General features: G+C 36.0%; 5 protein-coding genes across 10 annotated transcripts; 1 reads left to right on the top strand and 4 right to left on the bottom strand.

The window, feature by feature from the left end:
• Positions 1–39: 39 nt before the first annotated feature.
• LOC104770745 (cleavage and polyadenylation specificity factor subunit 2) lies at positions 40–6,125 on the bottom strand. Its single transcript, XM_010495204.3, has 17 exons — positions 5,858–6,125; positions 5,584–5,752; positions 5,404–5,500; positions 5,095–5,221; positions 4,875–4,993; positions 4,677–4,771; positions 4,443–4,594; positions 4,299–4,356; positions 4,048–4,155; positions 2,881–3,124; positions 2,318–2,502; positions 1,761–1,853; positions 1,129–1,227; positions 904–1,035; positions 770–814; positions 445–690; positions 40–357 (listed from the first exon to the last, which is right to left on the bottom strand). Exons 1-17 carry the CDS (start codon positions 6,004–6,006, stop codon positions 256–258), a joined length of 2,220 nt encoding a protein of 739 aa, XP_010493506.1. The 5' UTR covers positions 6,007–6,125; the 3' UTR covers positions 40–255.
• Positions 6,126–9,582: 3,457 nt separating this feature from the next.
• On the top strand, positions 9,583–14,013 carry LOC104770744 (pectin acetylesterase 9-like). 6 transcript variants are annotated; one of them, XM_087505116.1, is made up of 14 exons: positions 9,583–10,113; positions 10,394–10,476; positions 11,241–11,370; positions 11,872–11,951; positions 12,074–12,160; positions 12,352–12,476; positions 12,558–12,618; positions 12,688–12,747; positions 12,842–12,919; positions 13,006–13,111; positions 13,207–13,355; positions 13,444–13,572; positions 13,741–13,771; positions 13,930–14,013. In XM_087505116.1, the coding sequence occupies exons 1-14, from the start codon at positions 9,963–9,965 to the stop codon at positions 13,959–13,961; spliced, it is 1,302 nt and encodes a 433-aa protein (XP_087361242.1). In that variant the 5' UTR covers positions 9,583–9,962; the 3' UTR covers positions 13,962–14,013. The 6 variants fall into 6 exon arrangements, with proteins under 6 accessions (XP_087361242.1, XP_010493504.1, XP_087361243.1 ...); XM_087505119.1 differs by having other exon boundaries at positions 9,676–10,113; positions 12,094–12,160; XM_010495202.3 differs by having other exon boundaries at positions 13,741–14,013.
• A 98-nt stretch (positions 14,014–14,111) lies between these two features.
• Positions 14,112–15,977, bottom strand: LOC104772499 (tubulin beta-8 chain). The gene is made up of 3 exons (XM_010497103.3): positions 15,477–15,977; positions 15,125–15,394; positions 14,112–15,027 (listed from the first exon to the last, which is right to left on the bottom strand). Exons 1-3 carry the CDS (start codon positions 15,673–15,675, stop codon positions 14,342–14,344), a joined length of 1,155 nt encoding a protein of 384 aa, XP_010495405.2. The 5' UTR covers positions 15,676–15,977; the 3' UTR covers positions 14,112–14,341.
• A 2,950-nt stretch (positions 15,978–18,927) lies between these two features.
• Positions 18,928–20,173, bottom strand: LOC104770743 (uncharacterized). The gene is made up of 4 exons (XM_087504331.1): positions 19,981–20,173; positions 19,826–19,890; positions 19,509–19,719; positions 18,928–19,406 (listed from the first exon to the last, which is right to left on the bottom strand). The coding sequence occupies exons 1-4, from the start codon at positions 20,032–20,034 to the stop codon at positions 19,041–19,043; spliced, it is 696 nt and encodes a 231-aa protein (XP_087360457.1). The 5' UTR covers positions 20,035–20,173; the 3' UTR covers positions 18,928–19,040.
• Positions 20,174–20,245: 72 nt separating this feature from the next.
• On the bottom strand, positions 20,246–21,201 carry LOC147918805 (uncharacterized). Its single transcript, XM_087503713.1, has 2 exons — positions 21,139–21,201; positions 20,246–20,845 (listed from the first exon to the last, which is right to left on the bottom strand). Exons 1-2 carry the CDS (start codon positions 21,199–21,201, stop codon positions 20,246–20,248), a joined length of 663 nt encoding a protein of 220 aa, XP_087359839.1.
• Positions 21,202–21,512: the final 311 nt, after the last annotated feature.

Genomic DNA, 21,512 nt, shown 5'->3' with positions numbered 1-21,512 from the left:
TGGTAATATATATCCCTTACGACGTTGGTACAACTACAATGTTACAAAATGACACCTTTAAGCTTTGGTAATGACCATAGTTATACAATTTTCAAGTTTTCTACCAAGATGGCAGTACAAAAAGACTAGGAAAAATCTATTTTGCCATTTCTAACACATTAATCTTATAAGATTTGAGGGTTAAAAAGCAAGGTAATAACTACTTTACGAGATATTACCACCTAAAAAGTGTTGCGGAAAGGAGAAGAATCTTCATCAGAGAAGGTAAAACTGAGAATAAAGATAATCCCTGATTTTGTAATAGTCTTCACACAAGGGTCCTTCTATCAGAATTTGCTGTGGACCCGATGCTCCTCCCTGAACAAGCCCCCCACAAATTTTAAACATGTTAAGCCATTGTGTAATACTTGTAGTAAATATTTGTAAGATATGTTTTGTATTTACCTTTTGACCAGTTGGACCGACCTTTCGTAGAGTGACATATTCACCACAACGTAAAGCTCCTCCACCTGCAAATTCTACCTGAACACCCTTGCTTGATAGAAACTGCTTGAAGTCTGCAATTTTCAGATCACCTACTAGAACAGGTTTGTGTGGAGATGCAGCGCCTGTCATCGGTTGTAGAGACCTCATGTCGCTCTCTGTCTTCCCTACTTCAGAATCCACCCAAGCTACTTCCGAATCTCCCAGCTGATTTTATTCCATCATTTATCATTGGATGCAAATCCGGAAAATATATACATGTTATAACCATGGATTTTAAAGGTACCTTCTTGAAGATCACATTGCTCATCAGCTTTTCAGAAAGTTGGACCTGATGATGTATTACCATACAGGTTAGTTCAATCACAACTCAAAACCCACGCGATAGAAGGATCTTCCTAATAAGTTTCAGATTTCTACCTTGTAAGCACATAAATCAGAAGTTACATCCACTGTTTCCTCTATTTGAGGAGCGTACACATGTGGACAGATGTTGTTCAAGCAGTGTTGCTTCAAATGCTCTGTAGCCTCAGCTATCGCATGCACCAGAACCTTCACATGATATACCATTACATCACCATAATTTATATCAATGCTTAACACTATATATACATAGAAGACCAGAGAAAAGGAAATGCAACGTACAAGTTTAAGAGGAGAAACATGTGCAATCATTGACTTGATCGAGCGGCCATCAGACCGACCTTCATAGTCCATTTTAACAAGTGAACAACTAACAGTCACCTGTGCAAGAGTATAACAACAAACTAAATCATTTATCAGGGAAAATTAGACAGCAGCTCGGTATAGACAGAAGACTAAAAGAACCATATCTGTTTTGTATTTCAGGCAAGCCCTACATTATGAGAATAATCTTCAGCAACTTCTAGATGACATAAGAAAAGTGTATAAAAGTAAGGACACACACAAGTTGCTCTATAATAATAAGAAGAAAAATTAGACCGACTAATCCAACCAACAAACTATCTATAAGTTGTATTATTGTGCTGAAGATCTGATAAGAACTCAATTAATAAATTTCGCTTGTAAGCTCTCTGCTATCATCAGATCAAGAAATTCTATCTCTCTACTTCTAAGTGAGAAGACAATTATTCCCTGTAGCTATCATTGATAAGCAATCTATAACAACAATCAGAGTTTCTAGAAAGGGAGAACAAATGAGAGGCTGAGCTGAGCTGAGACCAATATCTCTATCGATGTCTTGCTCTTTAGATGGGTAGGGAGCACTTATAAAGTTTGTAATAGAGTCTACTTACAATGAGCTCGGTGGATATGACTTTCGAAGGTCTTGTATCAAGCATGAGACTAGCAGTTGCCTCATCAAGCCTTCCATCCACATCACCTCCGGTCTGAAATGGAATTTTATATCAAAAGTTTGATAAGCAACACAAGATTCTACATAAAATGCTCCTAAAGCTGATTTTAAGTAGGGGCTTAAGAGATTTATGGGGACAATGCCATACGTTCACACAATCCACACCACCCATAGCATAGCAAACCGTACTAGTAAGCAATCAGTTGTAAAAGAGAAAATAAAGATGAAACAAAGATGAAACGGTAGAACTAGTGCACTCAACTGAAGAATTGCACTCATACCAAATCAGGAGCCTAAGCAACTTACGGTAAAAGATAACCTATCTGTATCCCAAATCCTCAGTGCATAATGTACAGAATTTTTATATCTCTTTTCTTTTTAATTAAAAAAAAAACAATATCATCATAAGGACGGCTATGCACACATCATGGAATATAAGAAGTCTAGGTTGCAAATATAACGAGAGCTAAATAAAGACCAAATTTACAAGGAACGTACATGCATTGCTCCTCGGTCCATGTCTTCATCCTTGATCACGTAGTCATCTGGATTAATAACCTCCCCAAATTCGTCCCATTCACATCCGTTATCAAAGAATGGGAACATTGGAGCTACGCTGCTGGATGGGGGAACAAATCCATCAATCAATATATCTTTATATGCAGGCCCGTGAGAACCAACAACTGCAAGTGTGGTCAGAAATGTGAAAGGTCAGTCAGTTGCAGACCAATACGTAATGGAAAGAACAGCTATCAACAAAGTTAACAGGAAGTCTAATTGAAAAAGACAGATATTGTGGGACTGTGAAAAAGTTCTAACAAATTTACACAGAAATGTATCATGAGACTTCTAAATGTAGCTTCTACCTCACTCCAAGATAACTCCATAAACATCTCCTAAGGCCAACTAACTAGTACATTACAGAGAGTATCATATGCACTGCCAGTTTCAGTACTATACACTTCAATTTCTGTTGAAGTTTACATGAAAATTAAGAAGTAACGCAGGTAATAGAATATTCAAAGCTACTAAAAAGTTCTATAATTTAAGACAAAAATTACCATCGTGAGTAGTCTTGGTATCTATGACCATAGGTTCACTTGAATTATCATCTGATCCATGGGACGCTTTTATTTCCTCCTCTTTGACGAGGCTAGCTCGCAAAGCTTCTTCCCTTTTAAGTCTGTTTTGCTCTTCTTCATATGCAATCAACTCTTCCCCAGCTAAAGGAACCCTTTTAGACATGGTGACTTTAACAAATTTGGGAGGTGGGGCTGACTGAAGCATGCGAGCTAAAGTGCCAAACTGCAAATAGAAACACATGACAAGAGAAAATCAAACAAACAGCAGTTTATTTTTATGTGATTGATTAAAACTGAAACATCTTGCAAATCTTAAATCACATGAACTTGGAATGACCACATGGAAATAATAATCGCCATCGCAACTAAGGAACACACGACCACTGGCTAAGGTAACAGAGTGGATGAAGGATTTCAATGATTTCACTTGGATTTTACGGTGTTATTGAACTTAATAATTCAGCAATGCTCTGTTTTCTGGATGGATTGACAATGACAAGAAAGCATTGCCATACGGAAATGAGAAGAGCGTAAAATAACTAATTATAGCTACCATTTCTTTCCTAACTGATTATTTGAATAAATAAAATTTTGTCTAGCTTGAATTTCATGTAAAAGTACGATCATCCGAGCACAGGATGATGTCTCACTAGAAGTTAAACAAAGGAAGTACTGGATTACAAAATTCTTTCTGTTCAGTTGAAAGGAAGGATATGGTCAACTAGACAGTTTGCGCACAGTGATGTCAATGCCAAAAATATGATAGTCTACCAAAACCTTTATATTGTATACTCTTTAAGTACAGAATGTAACTCATTGTTAAACTTATGACTGAAAGCCCTGGAGAAAGGTGCAAGCCAGGCTTTATTGGCAATTATATGCTTTAACCTCTGATTGAAAATGCAGCTTTAAGTTGCTCATCTCTGCCTATTGTGTACAAATTGGAGATGAAATATTTACACTAAGTATGAAGAAATCTGGGTGAACACTCATTCAGGTCAAAAGACAAAAAAAAAGATTATCATATATCACGATCCCACACCCACTTAACTAATTGACCACTACTAGGAAGAAACTATCATCAGGTCTTTACAGCAATACTAATACATTTTAGTTTCTTACCGTGTAAGGGTTATAAAAACGTACCTGGCCTGTTTCAGTAAAGAGGACTAAATTTCTGGGATCATTTGCCCACTCCACAAATATATCACGAGCAAAACCGGCTTCGAGACTACCCATGGAAGCAAGAACAACCTATATAATGAGGTTCAGTCACTAAAACATACAATAGGAAACATATCGTTCTATTATCAGCTGAGAAATGAACAAGATTTAAAATCCACCAAGTTCTATTACTACCAAACATTACTGAATTACTTATAAGTTTGTAAACTAACCTTTGGACCAAGTGGAGCATTATCCAGATCAGTCTTGTTTATCAAGAGAGTGACATGCCTGCATGTGTTTAAATTTCATTTTGATGTCTTCGTGTTGTATACATACGACGGCACAAAATAAGATATTATTATAAAGAAACCTACCTCAATAAAAAGGCATTATCACGTGAAGTCTCAAAGGACTTTGAAATGGAGTCACTCATCCACTCGAGGAAACTCTTAACATAGTCAATAGTGCTAGATGACACGTACGTGAGAAAGTAAATGGGAAAACTGAAACCTCTTTGTGACCAATGCTGCAGGTTGGATCAATATTCAGTCTCTACATAAATAGCTAAACATTAACTGAGAACAAAATACATTCACAGTGGTTCTTACCTGTTCAAGAATCAAGAGAAGTTCCAGGACTCGACCCGCAGTGTCTACTGGCAATAGAACATTGCCCCCAACTTCAAGATGTTTTGAAATGGTATCTGATTAACATATGGGAACAAGCACAAGTGTTTCTCCCAGTTAAAAGCAGGCATTTTTGAATACCATAGAAGAGACATAATACATATTGAGCTACAAGCCAACCTAGAAATTCTTTGTCCCTTTGCTGTCTTGCGGTTTGGTTGGTATAAAGAGCATGATAAGCATCGGTTATCAGAACAGCAGGCCGAGCAAAAGACTGTAAAACAGTTCCATTTAAATGCCTGAATTAAGAAGTACAATTCAGTATCACGTTTCTATCTCTTTATTCACTGTTAAGAACAATACTCGAACTTCAAATCAGGTGACAGCTAAACATGTGTACCTTTCTTTCCGATGATTGTAGTCGACAGCATATATAACATCCTCCCCGTCCTTTGTTATCCTCCAGATGCTACCTCCCAACATGTGTCCAGCAACATGAGGAGCAATAACAATACCCTCTCCCTTTCCTAATAAGACAAAGATAAAACTTTTGAGGCGAAGTCATAACTTATGTGTTCAACAACCAAAATACTCAATGTGTGTCAGTGAACTCATTCTCGACATGGGATATATAGACAATGCAGATGAAACTTGCTTGAGATAAGTGTCAATTTTTCTAGAAGACCCGAGAATTACGTAAACCACATACCAGGAAGATGGTAGTTCTGTGAGTAGGTCAATCTGATCACATTCTGGAAAGCATTATCAATGTCATCAAGTGTAAACAGATCTAAGTCGGATACTTGCTGCAACAGTAAGATCATCGTGTTACAAACGCATAAAACTGTGCAAAATAACCCAAGTAAACAACAAATGCAAAAAACCTCACCTTCCTGGATAGAAACTGATCATACATTGTGAGAAGACCTAATCTATGAACAGGCTCAGTAGCATAAACGGGAGCAGAGAGTCCAAGCTGCTTCATAGCATAAGGAAGAGCACCAAGGTGAAGCGTATCTGGATGAGAAAGCAAAACTGCATCTATAGTAGAAGCAACCCTGTAAATCAAGAAGAATCGAAACCAGACTTTGTAATGAGAAAACCAAAACGAACACAAATTGAATTAGTGATTACGAATTTGGAGGTAATAAAGAGAGAGAGACCTGGAGAGAGGTTCGAGGAGCGATGTGTCAAAGAGATCGTTCCAACCACAGTCGATGAGGAAGTTGAAACCATCAACGGAGACTAAGTAGGAGAGAGGATTCTCGTTGTAAACGCCGCACAAGGGCGTCACCTGCACTGAAGTACCCATTGTTTCAGTTCGCCGAGAAAAAACCCTAAATTTCTCCGGTAAACCAAAGAAGAAGAAGCCACCGTGAAAGAGAGAGTGAGAGGGGTTTTTGATTTTTATTTTTAATCTGAAATAAACCTCTCGGTCCATATAATTCCTTTAAATTTATAAATTACCTTCTCCTACTTTTTACATCTTTTTTTTTTTTTTTTTTACAACAAGAAAACAAGATTGGCTCAATGGAACTAATACGATGGGATATTGTTAACAAAAGTGGCTAGATTCGGAACAGTGCGAATATGACGCGCCAAATTATGACGTAGGCTAGGGAAAAGGAGGTAAACTCCGCTTTGTCTGCCTGGATGTCCTCTAAATAAGGTGTAAAGGCTGGCCACTCAGAAGGCGAAGACACCATCTTCACTAAGTGAGACCAGTCGGTAAGGAAAATGACAGATTGGTTATCTGCCCCGATCATACATCGTATAGCCCATATAAGGGCTTCGATCTCGGCATGAAGAGGGGTGAGGCTCCGGCGAAGGTTGGCTGCTCCCATGGTAGGGGATCCCCCCATGGCGATATGCAAAACCACCATCTACCCGCATAACTATCCTTTGCTTTCCGAGAGCTATCTACAAAACAAAGAAAGCTCGACGAAGAACTAGGGGCGCGTAAGCCCCGACCTCCTCGAGGAACCCCCTCCACTGTAATATCCGATGTTAAAGCCAGATCCTCTGCCTGAGCCAGGGCCCATGCCTTGGCCTCATCCTCCACCAATCGTAGAATCGCAAGAAGATTGGAATCCAGATTACTGAAAAGTTTATCATTACGCGCTTTCGAGATGTACCACAAAATCCATTGAAAAAATTCTTGAAATGGTACATTTGTAAACCGCCAAAAAAGGAAATCCATGTTTGTGAAGACTGACTCCGATGGGAACACCCCCACGGCTGTTGGGAACTGGGACAAAACCCAAACCTGCCTATGGATAGAGAAAAGAGGTCTATTGAATCTTTTACTTTACCAAAAAAAAAAAAACTAATACAGTAATAATAAGATAAGAAGAACCCACACAATTCAAAATTTTCAACTAAGAAAAATACAATGTATTCTTATGACTCAACAACAATCATAACTTTTACATGAAAGAAATATAAAATTTAAAAAAAAAAAATCCACTAAGTATACTTGATTATATGCTTATCATGAAGTCACCACTTCAGTCATGTTCGTGAATTATGTTAAGGTCAGTTATGACTGGTAGTGGTAGACCGGTAGCAGTGAAATAGTGAGTTCATTTTATAAAACATATAAGTCAATTTTCTTGTGTTCAATGTGGATCGGTTTGGTTGTGATTGCTCATTCATTCTATCTAATAAAGTATGACTATCTAAAGGTTTACATGAAAATAACTTTCTAAAATCGGAAAAATCAGAACATTTATTGTTTTAACATTAAAAATAATAATTTAAACAATGCCAGATAAAAAGATAGAAAAAATGAGATGAATGAACACAATCCATAAAAAAAAATAACCCATCTAGAATAAATTGATTCGAGAGTAGTATAAATCAAAATTTTAATCAATTGTACTATATTCACTAGATCTATGAGCATAAACTTTAACAAATAAACCATGAATTGTGACGTCCCTAGAGTAATTTTGCAATATCCAAAAATTATTTAACTACGACATGAGTTTTGTATCATTTCTTTATTTATTTATGTTTATCTTTTAATTAATATGATATGACTCATTTTGAAAGTAATATAGTCGTTGTTATTGTAGCAACCTCATAAGAACAATTTCATTTTGATCATATGGTAAATGTATGTGAGGTTTTGTACATATGTTAGCTTAATTTAATTTCGACTGAATCTTGTGATATTGTTAACTTTTAGAATTTATAGGCGTGGCAAATTCTTTCATTATTATACATGTGGTATGTTATTATCAATTTTCATAACAATCTTCAAATTTGTTGTTAATGTATGAGAATGTGAATTGTTGTTATCAGTTGTGCTCTAGGAACATAAGTATTTATTCGACAACCGACAATTGTAAAATAGACTTATTTATTGGTAAAGTATGCTCGTTGAAATTGTTGCATATACTAGTTCGATTTGAATGGGATGATGTCTTACATATCATTATCAAATGTATAATAATAACCTATATATAAGTTAATCGTTTGTGCTACTTTAGAGGTCTTTCAAAAAACAAGTAGAGATGTCATAAAGTTTATTGGTCAAAAGTATTCATTATATCATTCTATGTAAATCTAAATTTTGATTGACTCTAAATAAATTTGATATTCTTACAAAGAAATTAAGAAGAAAATCAACAGGATAAGGATGAGAAGAATGCATGGATACTGTATTATGCTTGGAAGCAACATACTAATCTCAAGTGAAAAACAATATCATAACAAGTAAATAAATCAAAATTTTAATTAATTGTACCATATATACACCTGATCTATGAGCATATAGACCATTACAAAATAAACGGGTAAGAAATAAGGTATTCTAGATTTTATTGATTTACATTTGAAAGCCGAAACCAAAACTTGAGAATATTCTCCTCATCAAAGTTTCTTCATTAATCAAAATTGTATATACGTAGATAAATTTTTGATAGCTTCACTTCAAAGGCAAACAAAAAAACATATGCATTTGGTGAACGAGGACCGTTAGGATCAAACCCAATCATCATAAGGACCAAGGCTAACAGCCATAACTAACTATCAAACTTTTCTTTCTTCACATGATTATGAATACGAAAGTTGTAGTTAGGTTGATGAATGTACGTAAATAAATGTAACTATTTGATTAGGTAACGAGTGTACGTAAATAAATGTAACTATATATCATTTATATTCCTAACATATTTTGTGGATTTGTTCTTTAAAGAGAGAGATTAATAAGAAGGTCCGGTGAACCTAAACCAAAAAAGACACCTAAGAAGGTTGATTTCCGACTCTAATCCATCAGCTGGTGACCCACCCATCAAGACCCATCTCCATACTTGAATTATTTCTAAAATACAATACATTTTCTTATTAAAAAAAAAAGTATTGTTATCTTATAATTTCTTGGTTCTATTCTATCTACGCCCTATGCTGTCTATTCTTCAGATAACTAAACTTAACTCTCTTGTGGAACTTATAAGTTGCAACATGTGATTGTGGAACTTATAAGTTGCAACATGTCACTGAAATAAAATTTTAATACAATTTACAGAAAGAGAAATCTTACAAAACCAGAAATGATAAGTTTGAATGGTTTGACCAGAGTAAACTTAAATTCTGATTGTGGAACTTAGGAAATATATTCATTTCAGTTGAATAGGGTAAGAAAAAAATTTTATCCCATCTATTGTTTAAGGCTTAAGTTTAATCTTTATTAAATGTCCTTTGATTCAAGAAGATATCATTTAGACTTTACCTTTAGTAAGAACATAAAAAAAAAGCAGAATAACATTATTTTTTTGGTCAGATATGTTTCTCTTTACACACACACACACATGAAAAATAAGTGAGTCTAGCTCTCTCCATGTGGGGAAGTATATATATACAAATGCATTTATGTATATAAGATATGAGATGATAATAACAAAGAGATTTCTTCTAACAATTAACAATCAATCTTTTTCATACATAGGAAAACAAACTCTAAGATAACAAAAGCCTCTTTGTTGTGCCTATCAAAATCATAAATCTCTCTCTTACCTCTTACCCACTTGGTTCTCCAAATTACTTTCCATAAAAATCTTTATTATATATTTATAAAATATATAAAACGTTTCCATTTCCCTCTAAAATCTCCAAGTCAATTATTCCTTTCCTTTCGTTGATGATCCTAAGATAACAAAAAAAGAAAAAAAAAAAAAAAAAGAACTCGACGACATTGTTTCTTTCATCCCCAAGTCTCTCCTTCATTCACCATTGAAGAAGCCTCAAAAAAAAAAAGGTAGAAGAATGAAGACGACGACGCGGCTTCTCGATCTAACGGCGGCTATGGTTCTTCTCCTCTTCTACGTGGCTTTTTCTCTACCGCTAGTTTCCGCCGGCGACCCTGGCCGGCGCGTTAGCATGACTCTGGTCCGAGACGCCGCCGCTCTTGGTGCTTGTATGTCTTCCCTCCTTCCTTCTTTTGTCCTAATCTATTTTTGTTTTCTTGGTTAAGATATACATTACTTCTTGATTTTATTGGACTGGTTATGTCAGTTTTGTAGCTGAGTTCAGTAATGGTTTTTAACCGCATGTCACGCAACATCATCTAACATAAACGAGTCTCTGTTAGCTATCTTTACTTACGTTGAAAATTTAATTTTGAGTTTTCATTTGTAACAAGTTTAAGAAAGAAAAAAAGTGTATTTGGATTTATATTTTAACTTTTGGTTTTGTAGTTTGCTTGGACGGGAGCTTACCGGCGTATCATTTAGACAGAGGCTTTGGTGCTGGATCAAACAATTGGCTTTTGCAGTTTGAGGTAATTAAATTATATTATTTACATTTACTCTAAGTAATAATTAACAAAATGTTCAAAAAAAAATTAAACACAAAAGGGTTGTTATTATATTCTTAAAAATGATTGTATGTTTTATAATCATGTGCTGCGAATAAATCATCGGTTAGTAAATTTGGTAGTAGTCTCTTTGTTTTTAATTGGTCCTGCATAGTCAAAGCATTGCTGTTGTAACCAACTCCATGAGTATGCAAAAATAATTGAAACCAGCTAGCCTATGTAAGAATAAACATATTTTTCTATGCGTTAATTGTCTACGAAACAATCAAGTTCTTGAAATAAATCTTGATAATGATTTGTGTAATCAATTATGAATTAACTACTTCGATGCATTACGAAGTTCCTATCAAGTGATTAAAATTTTAAATGTGACAAGCTGGTAGATATTAGTAGTACTTGATTTCAAGTAATGTACACACTTCAAATACCCGAATTCACAATAATTAAGATTAATTCGAGACTTTTTTAAAATAAAAAACTACTAATTACGGCGCCGTTTTAGGAACTATAGAGCATTCATCGTGTCTCGAGCTAGTTGGATCGTGTCTCACGCCTTTCACTTTATGACGCGCATTTATAATAACTAGTGAACATTCTCTCTATCTATAGGTCTTTTCTACGACAAAGAAACACATTTATTTTTATTCAATCCACCACTCATTTTGTCTTATAAAGTACATTATCTTGAAAAAATTAATTGAATTTTGCAAGTTACTAATCGTGTATAGGGAGGAGGATGGTGCAATGATATAGCATCATGCGTGGATAGAGCAAAGACCCGTCGAGGCTCCACACGTTATATGAGCAAGACCGTCGTCTTCTCCGGAATCTTAAGCAACAACGCCTCTCAAAATCCAGGTCATTCTTCTTAATACAAATCTCCATGCATTAAAATTTATTAATTGGAACATGTTTGCTTGTGGTTGTGGTCTCTCTTCCACGTGATGGTTCAAATGTTTCTGTTAACAATTCAGATTTTTTTTTCTAATATATAAATAGTTAGAAATAATAATTTTGGCTTTATCTCTTTCTATTAATTGATTATGGCTTTCTTCTTCTCCATACTTGCTTTATTTTATTTTGTCTTTGTCCCCTTTCCTAACGAGAGAGCACACGCTATCGATCTACCTCAAAGTCCCATGTCAAATTACACATCGATCCTACCTTCCTCGAGTTAGGTATCTAATTCAAGGAAAGGTTAAACTGTCATTGCACATCTTGACATGTGAAGTCCAGTTTTGGTCTGTCTCGAGTCAAAAGCTTGATTTGGCTTTATTAGAACATCATTCACACACAATATGTCATACACCACATTGGTTGGTGGACTTGGACTTAAATTTTTTTCTTTATGTAATTCAGATTTTTACAATTGGAACAAAGTGAGGCTGAGGTATTGTGACGGAGCTTCATTTGCGGGAGATTCACAACATGGCAACGGGGTAAAACCGCTTTAAACCAATATGTTTTCTTTAACCGTTTTTAATAACCGGAAAAACATAGCCGAACGATCTGGTTAATGATTGTTTTACTGATTTTTTTTATCCGATTGAATGAATGACAGACGTCACTGCTTTATTTCAGAGGACAAAGAATATGGAATGCCATAATTCTTGACCTTCTTCCCAAAGGTTTAGCAAAAGCCCGCAAGGTAAAATATTTCTTCTTTTATACCCCGGTTCGGTTCGGTATCCGGTTAAGTTTCATTAACCAAATTAATTATTTTGATAATAACCATCAGTCAAGTATAAAATACATTGTGAAATTTTTTAGCTAGTTTAAATTTGCCTTACTGATGTGAATTCTAAACCGGTAAATTCCATGAAATTAACCGGCACGCAGGCTCTTCTGACCGGTTGTTCAGCTGGTGGTTTGTCTACGTTTTTGCATTGTGACAATTTCACGAGCTATTTGCCCAAAAACGCAAGCGTTAAGTGCATGAGCGACGCTGGACTCTTCCTTGACGCGTAAGTTTTTTCATGAATCGAATGTTTTGATGATCTTTGGTTTCGGTTTAGCAACATTTACGGTTGATATTGGTTTAACAGAATTGATGTAGCAGCAAACCGGACAATGAGATCTTTTTACAAACAGCTTGTGTCTCTACAGGTACTAAATTCTCAATTATTTGTCCTTAAGTTTCTTATTTTCTTACATTTGTAGAACAAAACTTTGCAGGGTATACAAAAAAACCTCGATCCAAATTGTACACACGCATTTTATCCTGAGCCATCTCTGGTAAAAATCTCAAATCTTTAAATACATTTTTACTCTTTCTTTTACAAATTAAATATAAATCTCTAAATTATTAATTTGTAAATTCTTTTTGCAGTGTTTTTTTCCGCAATACATATTACGATTTATCGAGACACCATTTTTCATCTTAAATTCAGCCTACGATGTATTCCAGGTATGTTTTTGTTAATTATACCGGGTTCAATTTTTTGTAAACCGGCGGTTTGGTACGTTTAACCTTTGTTTTAATTACAAAATCAGTTTCATCATGGATTGGTTCCGCCTTCTGCTGATCGAACCGGGCGTTGGAACCGTTGTAAGCTTAATGTGACAGCATGTAATCCACACCAGCTCGATGCACTTCAAGGTTCAAAAACTCAACTGATTCGGTTCAAGTGACAAAACCGGAAACAACAAAAAGAAAACATAACTTGAACTGACTTTCCGGTTTTCTTTTCGCAGGGTTTAGGAAAGATATGTTGGGAGCTTTGATGAATTTCTTCAGAAATTCTAGTAGAGGAGGAATGTTTATAAACTCATGCTTCGATCATTGTCAAAGTGCTTTAGAGGAGACTTGGCTCTCTCCTACGTCACCTAGAATCCACAATAAGGTATAGTTAAACCGGAATTTCATTCTCAATCGTTTTCAATTATCCTGTTTATAAAATGGTTTTAAACCGGACTCGGTTTGAGTTTCAGACAATTGCTGAGACGGTAGGAGATTGGTATTTTGGGAGAGATGAAGAAGCAAAAGAAATAGATTGCCCATATCCATGTGATAAAACATGTCATAATCTCATTCCAGCAGCTTCTACAACAGATTTTTTGGTAAATCTAGATGTTTAATCACTTTTCAATTACAGTTTACTATATAGTCAATTACATTTTCTCCAAAAGTTATACGTATTTTTTGTACGCATTACTTACTTGTAAAGGTTCGATTAAAATTTCAATTGAGTTGTGTAGTTATATATCTTTTTCTTTTTGTTATTCAAGGCTTCTAATGCTCCAGGCCATAACTATCGCGGTACACAGTTTACTCTTCTTCTTCTTCTTCTTATCAACTTTTTTTTGTTTGTAGTTAGTATAAACTTAGAATCTTCTTTTGAAAATGATTTTGTTATGTAGCATCAAAACCAGAACAAGGAGACCAACTCTCATTATTTTTTTTGGTTATGTTTGTAGAATCACGGAACCTTAAGTCAAAGCCAAGTTGATCTAGAGATGATCTTATATGTTAATTAATTTAAGAAGTTGAGGTTCATCCAAGATTGCAGTGGTGAAATATGTCCAAATGTGACATAACTCAATAACTACAATACTTCATAGCGATAATGGCGTAGATAATACGGTAATGCAAACAGAGGGAATCACAAACGTTTGAAGGAAATCACTAACAAACAATGTCTCAAATCCAAGCACCCGAAAAGACTTATATAAACATATATTTTCCTAATCCTTAGATCTAAAATCACAATCACACATAGCCAAATGTGTATACAAGAAAAAAGCAAGACTGGAAAAGAAAAGAGAAAACCAAGCCAAAGATACTAAACTCACACAAACAAATTAAGAAAAAAAAAGGGAGAAGCTGTTGTTATTGCTCCTCCTGCACTTCTTCTTCATCTTCTTCATACTCATAACCTTCTTCCTCATCAGCCGTTGCGTCTTGGTACTGCTGATACTCCGACACCAAATCGTTCATGTTGCTCTCGGCCTCTGTGAACTCCATCTCATCCATTCCTTCACCAGTGTACCAATGCAAGAAAGCTTTTCTTCTGAACATGGCTGTGAACTGTTCACTCACACGCCTAAACATCTCCTGGATCGATGTCGAGTTCCCGATAAAAGTAGATGCCATTTTCAGACCCGTTGGTGGGATGTCACAGACGGTTGATTTCACGTTGTTTGGGATCCACTCAACGAAGTAGGACGAGTTCTTGTTCTGAACGTTGATCATCTGCTCGTCCACTTCTTTGGTGCTCATTTTGCCTCTGAACATAGCTGATGCGGTTAAGTACCTGCCGTGTCGTGGGTCAGCTGCACACATCATGTTCTTCGAATCCCACATCTGTTGTGTGAGCTCAGGGACGGTCAACGCTCTGTACTGCTGTGATCCACGAGATGTCAACGGTGCAAACCCGACCATGAAGAAGTGGAGACGAGGGAATGGGATTAAGTTCACTGCAAGCTTTCGCAGGTCAGAGTTTAACTGACCAGGGAAACGTAGGCAGCAAGTGACACCACTCATCGTTGCAGAGATGAGGTGATTCAAGTCTCCAACTGAACAAAGAAGATATGTCATATCCATCAACAACAATTTCAACTCCTAATCAATTAGATATATATATAACTAAACAAAGAAGAAGAAGAGGCTTACAGCTAGGAGTGGTGAGCTTAAGAGTTCTGAAACAAATATCATAGAGAGCTTCATTGTCAAGAACCATACACTCATCTGCATTCTCAACAAGCTGATGAACAGAGAGAGTTGCATTGTAAGGCTCAACAACAGTGTCGGACACTTTCGGTGACGGGAAGACTGAAAACGTCAGCATCATCCGGTCAGGATACTTTTCCCTGATCTTTGAAATCAACAACGTTCCCATTCCAGATCCTGTTCCTCCTCCCAATGAGTGACACACTTGGAATCCTACACATATCATTCACAACATCATCAACCACACACTATTCATAACTATATGAAATGGGCCTTTAATGGGCCGAATTCAAACCTTGCAAGCAGTCACAGTTCTCAGCTTCTTTACGAACGACATCGAGAACAGAATCGATAAGCTCAGCACCTTCCGTGTAATGTCCTTTAGCCCAATTGTTACCGGCGCCGGATTGACCGAAGACGAAGTTATCAGGACGGAAGATCTGACCGTAGGGACCGGATCTGACACTGTCCATAGTCCCTGGCTCCAGATCCATCAACACGGCACGTGGGACGAACCTCCCGCAACTCGCTTCGTTGTAGTAGACATGTGACTCGTTCGAGTTGTAAATCGTTCTCTCCTTGGTACCTTCCGGTGGAATCGATACCGTGCTCGGCGCAAACTACTTCCCAGAACTTAGCTCCGATCTGGTTTCCACATTGACCACCTTGAATATGGAGAATCTCACGCATCTTCGATTGCTTAAGCTAAGTAGAGGAAACTACAAAATTGAGAGAGAGAGAGAGAGAGAGAGAGAGAATTTGAACGGTTACGACTTAGCGAAGAAATGAAGAAGACGAAGTGGTTGCTTTTATAGTGCGTTGATTAACGGAGACGTGCCGGTTCTAACTGTATTGGTATTTGTAAACCGTACCAGACTCAACCAGAAAACCAAAGATTTGAATTTTCACAATACTTTTCTTTTCTTTAAATTTTTCATACCATATGATTTAATTGTTTGAGGGTTAGTGAAAATTGTAATATTAATTCTTAACTAACTGAGTTTAACCGCGAAACCGAATCTAAAACCAAAGTTAATCCCCGGTAGATTGAAAACCGGTAACGTTGGTATGTCTTCTTTATTGCCGCCACGAATGACGGAGGTGAGTAACGGCTGTTAAGTCCGTTGGCCCACTACATAAAATACTCCACTCTGCAAATAATTGTGGATTTTTTTTTTTTTTTTTATCAAAGCAAGATAACATTCGGTATATTTTTTGTCAGTGTGTGGACAAAATAAAGTTAAATTCTAAAAAAAAAAAGAAGAACAAATTAAACAGTGTATTTTTTCTTTACCTTTTTTGATGGCTTTTTCAAATATAAATATTGCAGAACTAAGTTTTGATCTTTTTAGTTTTTATTACTTCCTCAAACATTTAAATGTTTCTTTATTTTTTTTTGTTTGGAGTGCATTAAACAGCTATAGAAACAGACATCTGAATTATCTGATTTGAAAGAATAAAAGGAAAAAAGAAAAAATAGTATGCAGTAGTACAGATGGACACAGAGTGGAAGTGGATGATCAGGTATTATTAAGGGGGAGGTATTGGTTTAGAATTTAGAAAGAATTTTAATGACTTTAAAAGTTAGGTAAAATATGTTGTTATTCAATCAAAACTTTTAGAAACTCTTTAAAAATTTGGTGTTATTGGTTGTGAATTTGTAAAAAGTTATCTAAAATCTTGATAAATCTAGTGCTATTGGATTAAGAGTTTTATAAAGTCATTAAAAGTTTTATGTTATTCAAGTAAAACAAAAGAATCTTGAATTGTTAAAGAATTCAAATTTTATATTATTGGTTTAGGATTTTATATCATTTCTTTCATAATAAAAGTCATGAAAACTCTTTCATCAAATAGAAAGATTTTACAAAATTAGAAAAAACAAATCATCAAGATTTTAAAAAACTTCTTAAACAATCTCTTAGAATCCTTCATTTTTAACTTTCAATTTTCTATGATTCTAACAATCAGCAAAAACATAAAGTCATTAAAATTCTTTCTAAATTCTAAACCAATATCTCCCCCTAAGTTAAAGTGTTACGCTCTATACGTGATGCATGTGAAGACAACAAAAGGCTGCGAGATCTGAACAATTCTACTTTGTTTTAAATTCTTGCACATGAAGGGAACCGTGACAGACACGTGATACCCAACGAAAAAGCACGTGATTCGGATTAATTACTGGGCTGTGAATCTGATTAGTGACACTGAAATCGCCAAAAATCTTAATTAAGAGAGGTGTTAGACTAGGAAATTGGAGTTAATAGTCTTATAAAAGATGCACATGTGCAAGTAGAGAGTTTTCGACTTTAAGAGTTACCATTATTATAACATAAATAAAATCATAATTAAGGTGTTACTTTGTTTGACGGCAGACTAGTTTGTGTGGATGTATTTAATAGCTTCAGCTTTATATATATAATTATTGTAATCATACAGTATTGTAGTGCGATGGGTGGGTCTAAATCTGAACAGTAACTTGCAAAACACTCTATGATCAACTAAAAATATTAGAAAAACAGGTAAATCTGGGACCTACGTGACATGAAAATTTAGAGAGAAAAACAGCAAAATCAAAATTATTGTGGCCTATATCAGAAGCAATGTATCAAATCTCGAAGAAACGTATTTATTAGTCTCAAAGTTACAGCAACTTGTGGTGGGATCAGTCAGGCCCGGCCCACCCATAAAGCAGCCAAAGCATTTGCTTTAGGCCACACAATATAAGAAATTTGTTAGAGCCATATCTTCAAGAGATTAGTTAGGTCAGTTGGCTATGTGTCCTGCCACAAAATGGTTTGTTTCTGGTTCGAGTCCTTTGCTCTACACTTTCTTTATTATTTTTTTTTGTTTTCTTTCTTTTACAGTTTTTTTTTTTTTTTTTTTTTCCGTTTGCTTACGATTTTGTTTTCCTTTTATTTTGGCATAGATTTGTCGAAATTTTTTTAGTTAATCTTTTTAATTTCTGTTTTTAACAATAAAATCTTCAAATATTAGATTCTACTAGATATTAAAATATTATACTACTTCAAACTAAACTGGAGTAAGCTTTTGTTTTTTTTCCTTTCTTAACTTTAATCCTTATTTTATTATAATAATACTATATTATCAACTTTTTTGGATTATTAACTATATTATTGAATATGATAAGCTAGTAAATGAATTTGCTGCTATGAAAGTTAGAAAAGTTGTTTTTAGATTGTTTTATGTTTTTTAAAGTATTTAATAACTATTTAAAATATTTTTTTGTTATATTTTAGTATTTTAATGAAAATTTTTTTTTACTAAATTTTACTTAAAAATATGCTTTAGGCCACCAAAGTTCAAGGACCGGCCTTGGGATCAGTGAGTAGTAGTAGGCTAGTAGCCATCAAGTATTCAAGTTCCACCATCAACTTCATAACCAACCCTATCTTATAACCTCTACGCTTGACATTTTGGGATTCAAAGATGATGGTTGTTGTTTACCAAATTTAAACTAATTTCAAACTCACATTTTTGGCTGGTGGGTTGGCACTTAGCTCATTATTCTTTTTGACAATTGATGCAATGCATAGATTCTTGTTACAAGAAGAACAAAAAAACAAAAAAATAGTAATCATGAAATCTAGAGAATGAGTTTTCAAGTCACAAATTCGAAGCTAGAAAATTATGTGAAGTTTTTTTTTTTCCGTTTTGAGTTTTCGTGTTAATATTCTAAAGTTGGAACATATGTCTCTAGTCATCTACAACAACATCGAACCGGATTTTAAACAAGTTGAAACCGGTAGGTTATACGTGTACTGTATTTGTCCAAAAAAAAAAAAAAAAATACGTGTACTGTATATATTTGGTTTTCTCTACACAAAGCTAAAAATTATCAAGAACCGGTTTGATTCTGCTTACTCCAGTACTTCATCTCCCACTGTAGGATTCTCGTAGTCGTACTCTGTTTCCTCTTCACAACCGAGTAAAGCAATGCCGGGTCATACGGAGGCGGCATGGTACACGGACCAGAGTCCGCAGGGCGTTTCACAAGTGATTCCTTCATGAACTTCCGCTCGTTCCCACTCCTCGGGCACGCCATTGTTTCCGAGCAAATCTCCACAGCATCCCGGGGAATCTCAGGTTTAAACAGGAGGAGTTTCGAGTATTCTGTTAAAAGATGGTACATGTAATCATACACATAGTCCATCTTGAGTTCTTGTTGAATGAAATCGCTAGCCGCCTTTCCAATATCTTGTGCCTGCGTTGATATTGGGGTTTTCATCATATACTAACAATGTACCAATTGATGAAGATCAAGACCTTCACAAGGGAAGCTCCCATGATGGATTAAACAATGTACCTTTTGAACGTGAGTGTTGCCCCAATCAACGGCGAACTTGATGGAGCGGCACTTGTCCTGCTCCCTAACGGGCCAATAATGGTGAGCCGGAAGCAGGCCTCGTGTGAAGAAATCATAGTAATGAGGTTTCACCAGCAGAGTCACAGAGTCGCATGCCAAAATGTACTTCTCGCTCACCGACCATGCAGAACCTTCTATATATATCTTGTACCTGTTACATAAAGCCATAAACGTTACTATACTTTCTTATTTCAACTTTGCATAACCTAACTAAACGTTTGAGTATATATAATTGAAGTCTACAAAAACTACACTACCTGTGATGGCATTGGCTCGCCAAGTCTGATTTCTTGTAACCTTCCTTTGATTCTTTGATCCAGTCCTACATGACAAAGTCGAAACGCACACATAAAATTTATAAAACTGTTGTGAAATTTGCAGTTGTAAGCAGCAGAATCTTGAAAATTATTACCTGAGCATACAAACGAGCGTTCCACTCGTGTTCCTTAGAGACATTACATTTCATGAGATCTTGTCGTGTCTCTGCGACCACTGGATTCCCTTTCCAGTAAGCATAAGGCTCTCTGTTTATCCAAGTCTTCCTCTCGTTCCCTTCTCTTAGTTCCTTCAACAAACTCTCCCATGGCTTTATATTCACCTCCGCCCTACAAAATTTCATGGGTTTCTACTGATCAATTCGAAACTATTGGGGTGCAACCGAGAAAACATAAAAAAATTCAAGGGCGCTTTGTTTTATTACCATCCCCAGAAGGACCAGTCAGGAAAAACAATATCAAGCGTCTCCTCATTCCCACAGTACCACAGTACCGAAACAACGGCGGAGGCGAGGGCGCGTTAACTCCGGCGAACTCCGCAGCTCTAACGACCGGCCAGTCAACGCAGTCAAACATAAGCTCGAGATCTGGAATCTTCCCAGGGTACTTCCTTAGAAGCTGTAAGAATCCCCAGATAGTGAACACGTCCCTTGTCTGAAACGCATCTTGAAACCTCTCCACGTAAAGCTTCCTCTCCAGTGCTTCCCTCGTGATCCCTGTCTTCGCCCATGGACGGAGATCCTCGTGGATCCAACGGAAGTAATCTGGGCACGTGGCGGTTGGAGGATTGTTTGTATCATCTTCATTGAAGGTTGCTGTTGTCGTTGGGTATTTGTTTCTCGGACATGTACTCCCGGTGGTGGTTTCGTTGGCGGAGCAGTGTAGTGTGAACTCGGGTTGAGGGTTTTGTGTAATTATGGTTGTTGGTCGAGGGTATTTTGGTGATATCGTATGGGTTTGGGTTTTAGTCTTTGGCGACGCCGTCACGGCTTGTGTCAGAACCTAAAAGCGTGAAAACGAGTTGTATAGTTTATAGCAGATATTGACCCAAACCAAACTGAACCGAACCGAATCAAAATTCATCAATCGAACTAACTATATTCAACCAACCAAAAAATTAATAAAACTTAGTAATACTTTTCATCAAACATATAAAAAAAAACTAAAAAATCAAATAAGAAATTATTAAACTTTCATATATCATATATGTTTCGTCCAAAGAAGAAGCCATGGTCGTGTCCAAGCTCGATCTTCTTCTGCGATATACACATACACATCTCGACAGGAGAATATACAGCCAAAGGCCAAAACCCAAGTGCCCTCTCAACCCTTGACCTTGAGGGATTAATTTCAAACATCAAAGAAAAAGACAAACCTTTATAGGTTTTTTGGTATCAGGTTTTATTGATTGAAAAATCTTAGTCGAATTTTTTTTTTAGGTTGAATATTTAATTTACAAATAAGAAATATTATACTCTGAGTTTGTTCTTTCGTTTTATGTGAAAAAAATTGATCAATCTTAGTTGGTATCGTCAACGGTTCAGTAATTTGGGGTCTTGTCTCCATGCGTTTACAACCGATTCCAAGATTGATATCTCTGCCCAAGTGGCAGTTTCAAGCTCTAACTTTGGAGTACTTCTTTCAAGTGGCTTGTTTTGGAGTCCAAAAT

The sequence above is a fragment of the Camelina sativa genome, chromosome 20, assembly GCF_030686135.1.
Source record: "Camelina sativa cultivar CO46 ecotype springtype chromosome 20, ASM3068613v1".
In the NCBI taxonomy this organism is placed as follows: domain Eukaryota; kingdom Viridiplantae; phylum Streptophyta; class Magnoliopsida; order Brassicales; family Brassicaceae; genus Camelina; species Camelina sativa.
Note: the sequence above shows the minus strand (reverse complement) of the source record. Positions and strands in the feature narration are given on the sequence as shown.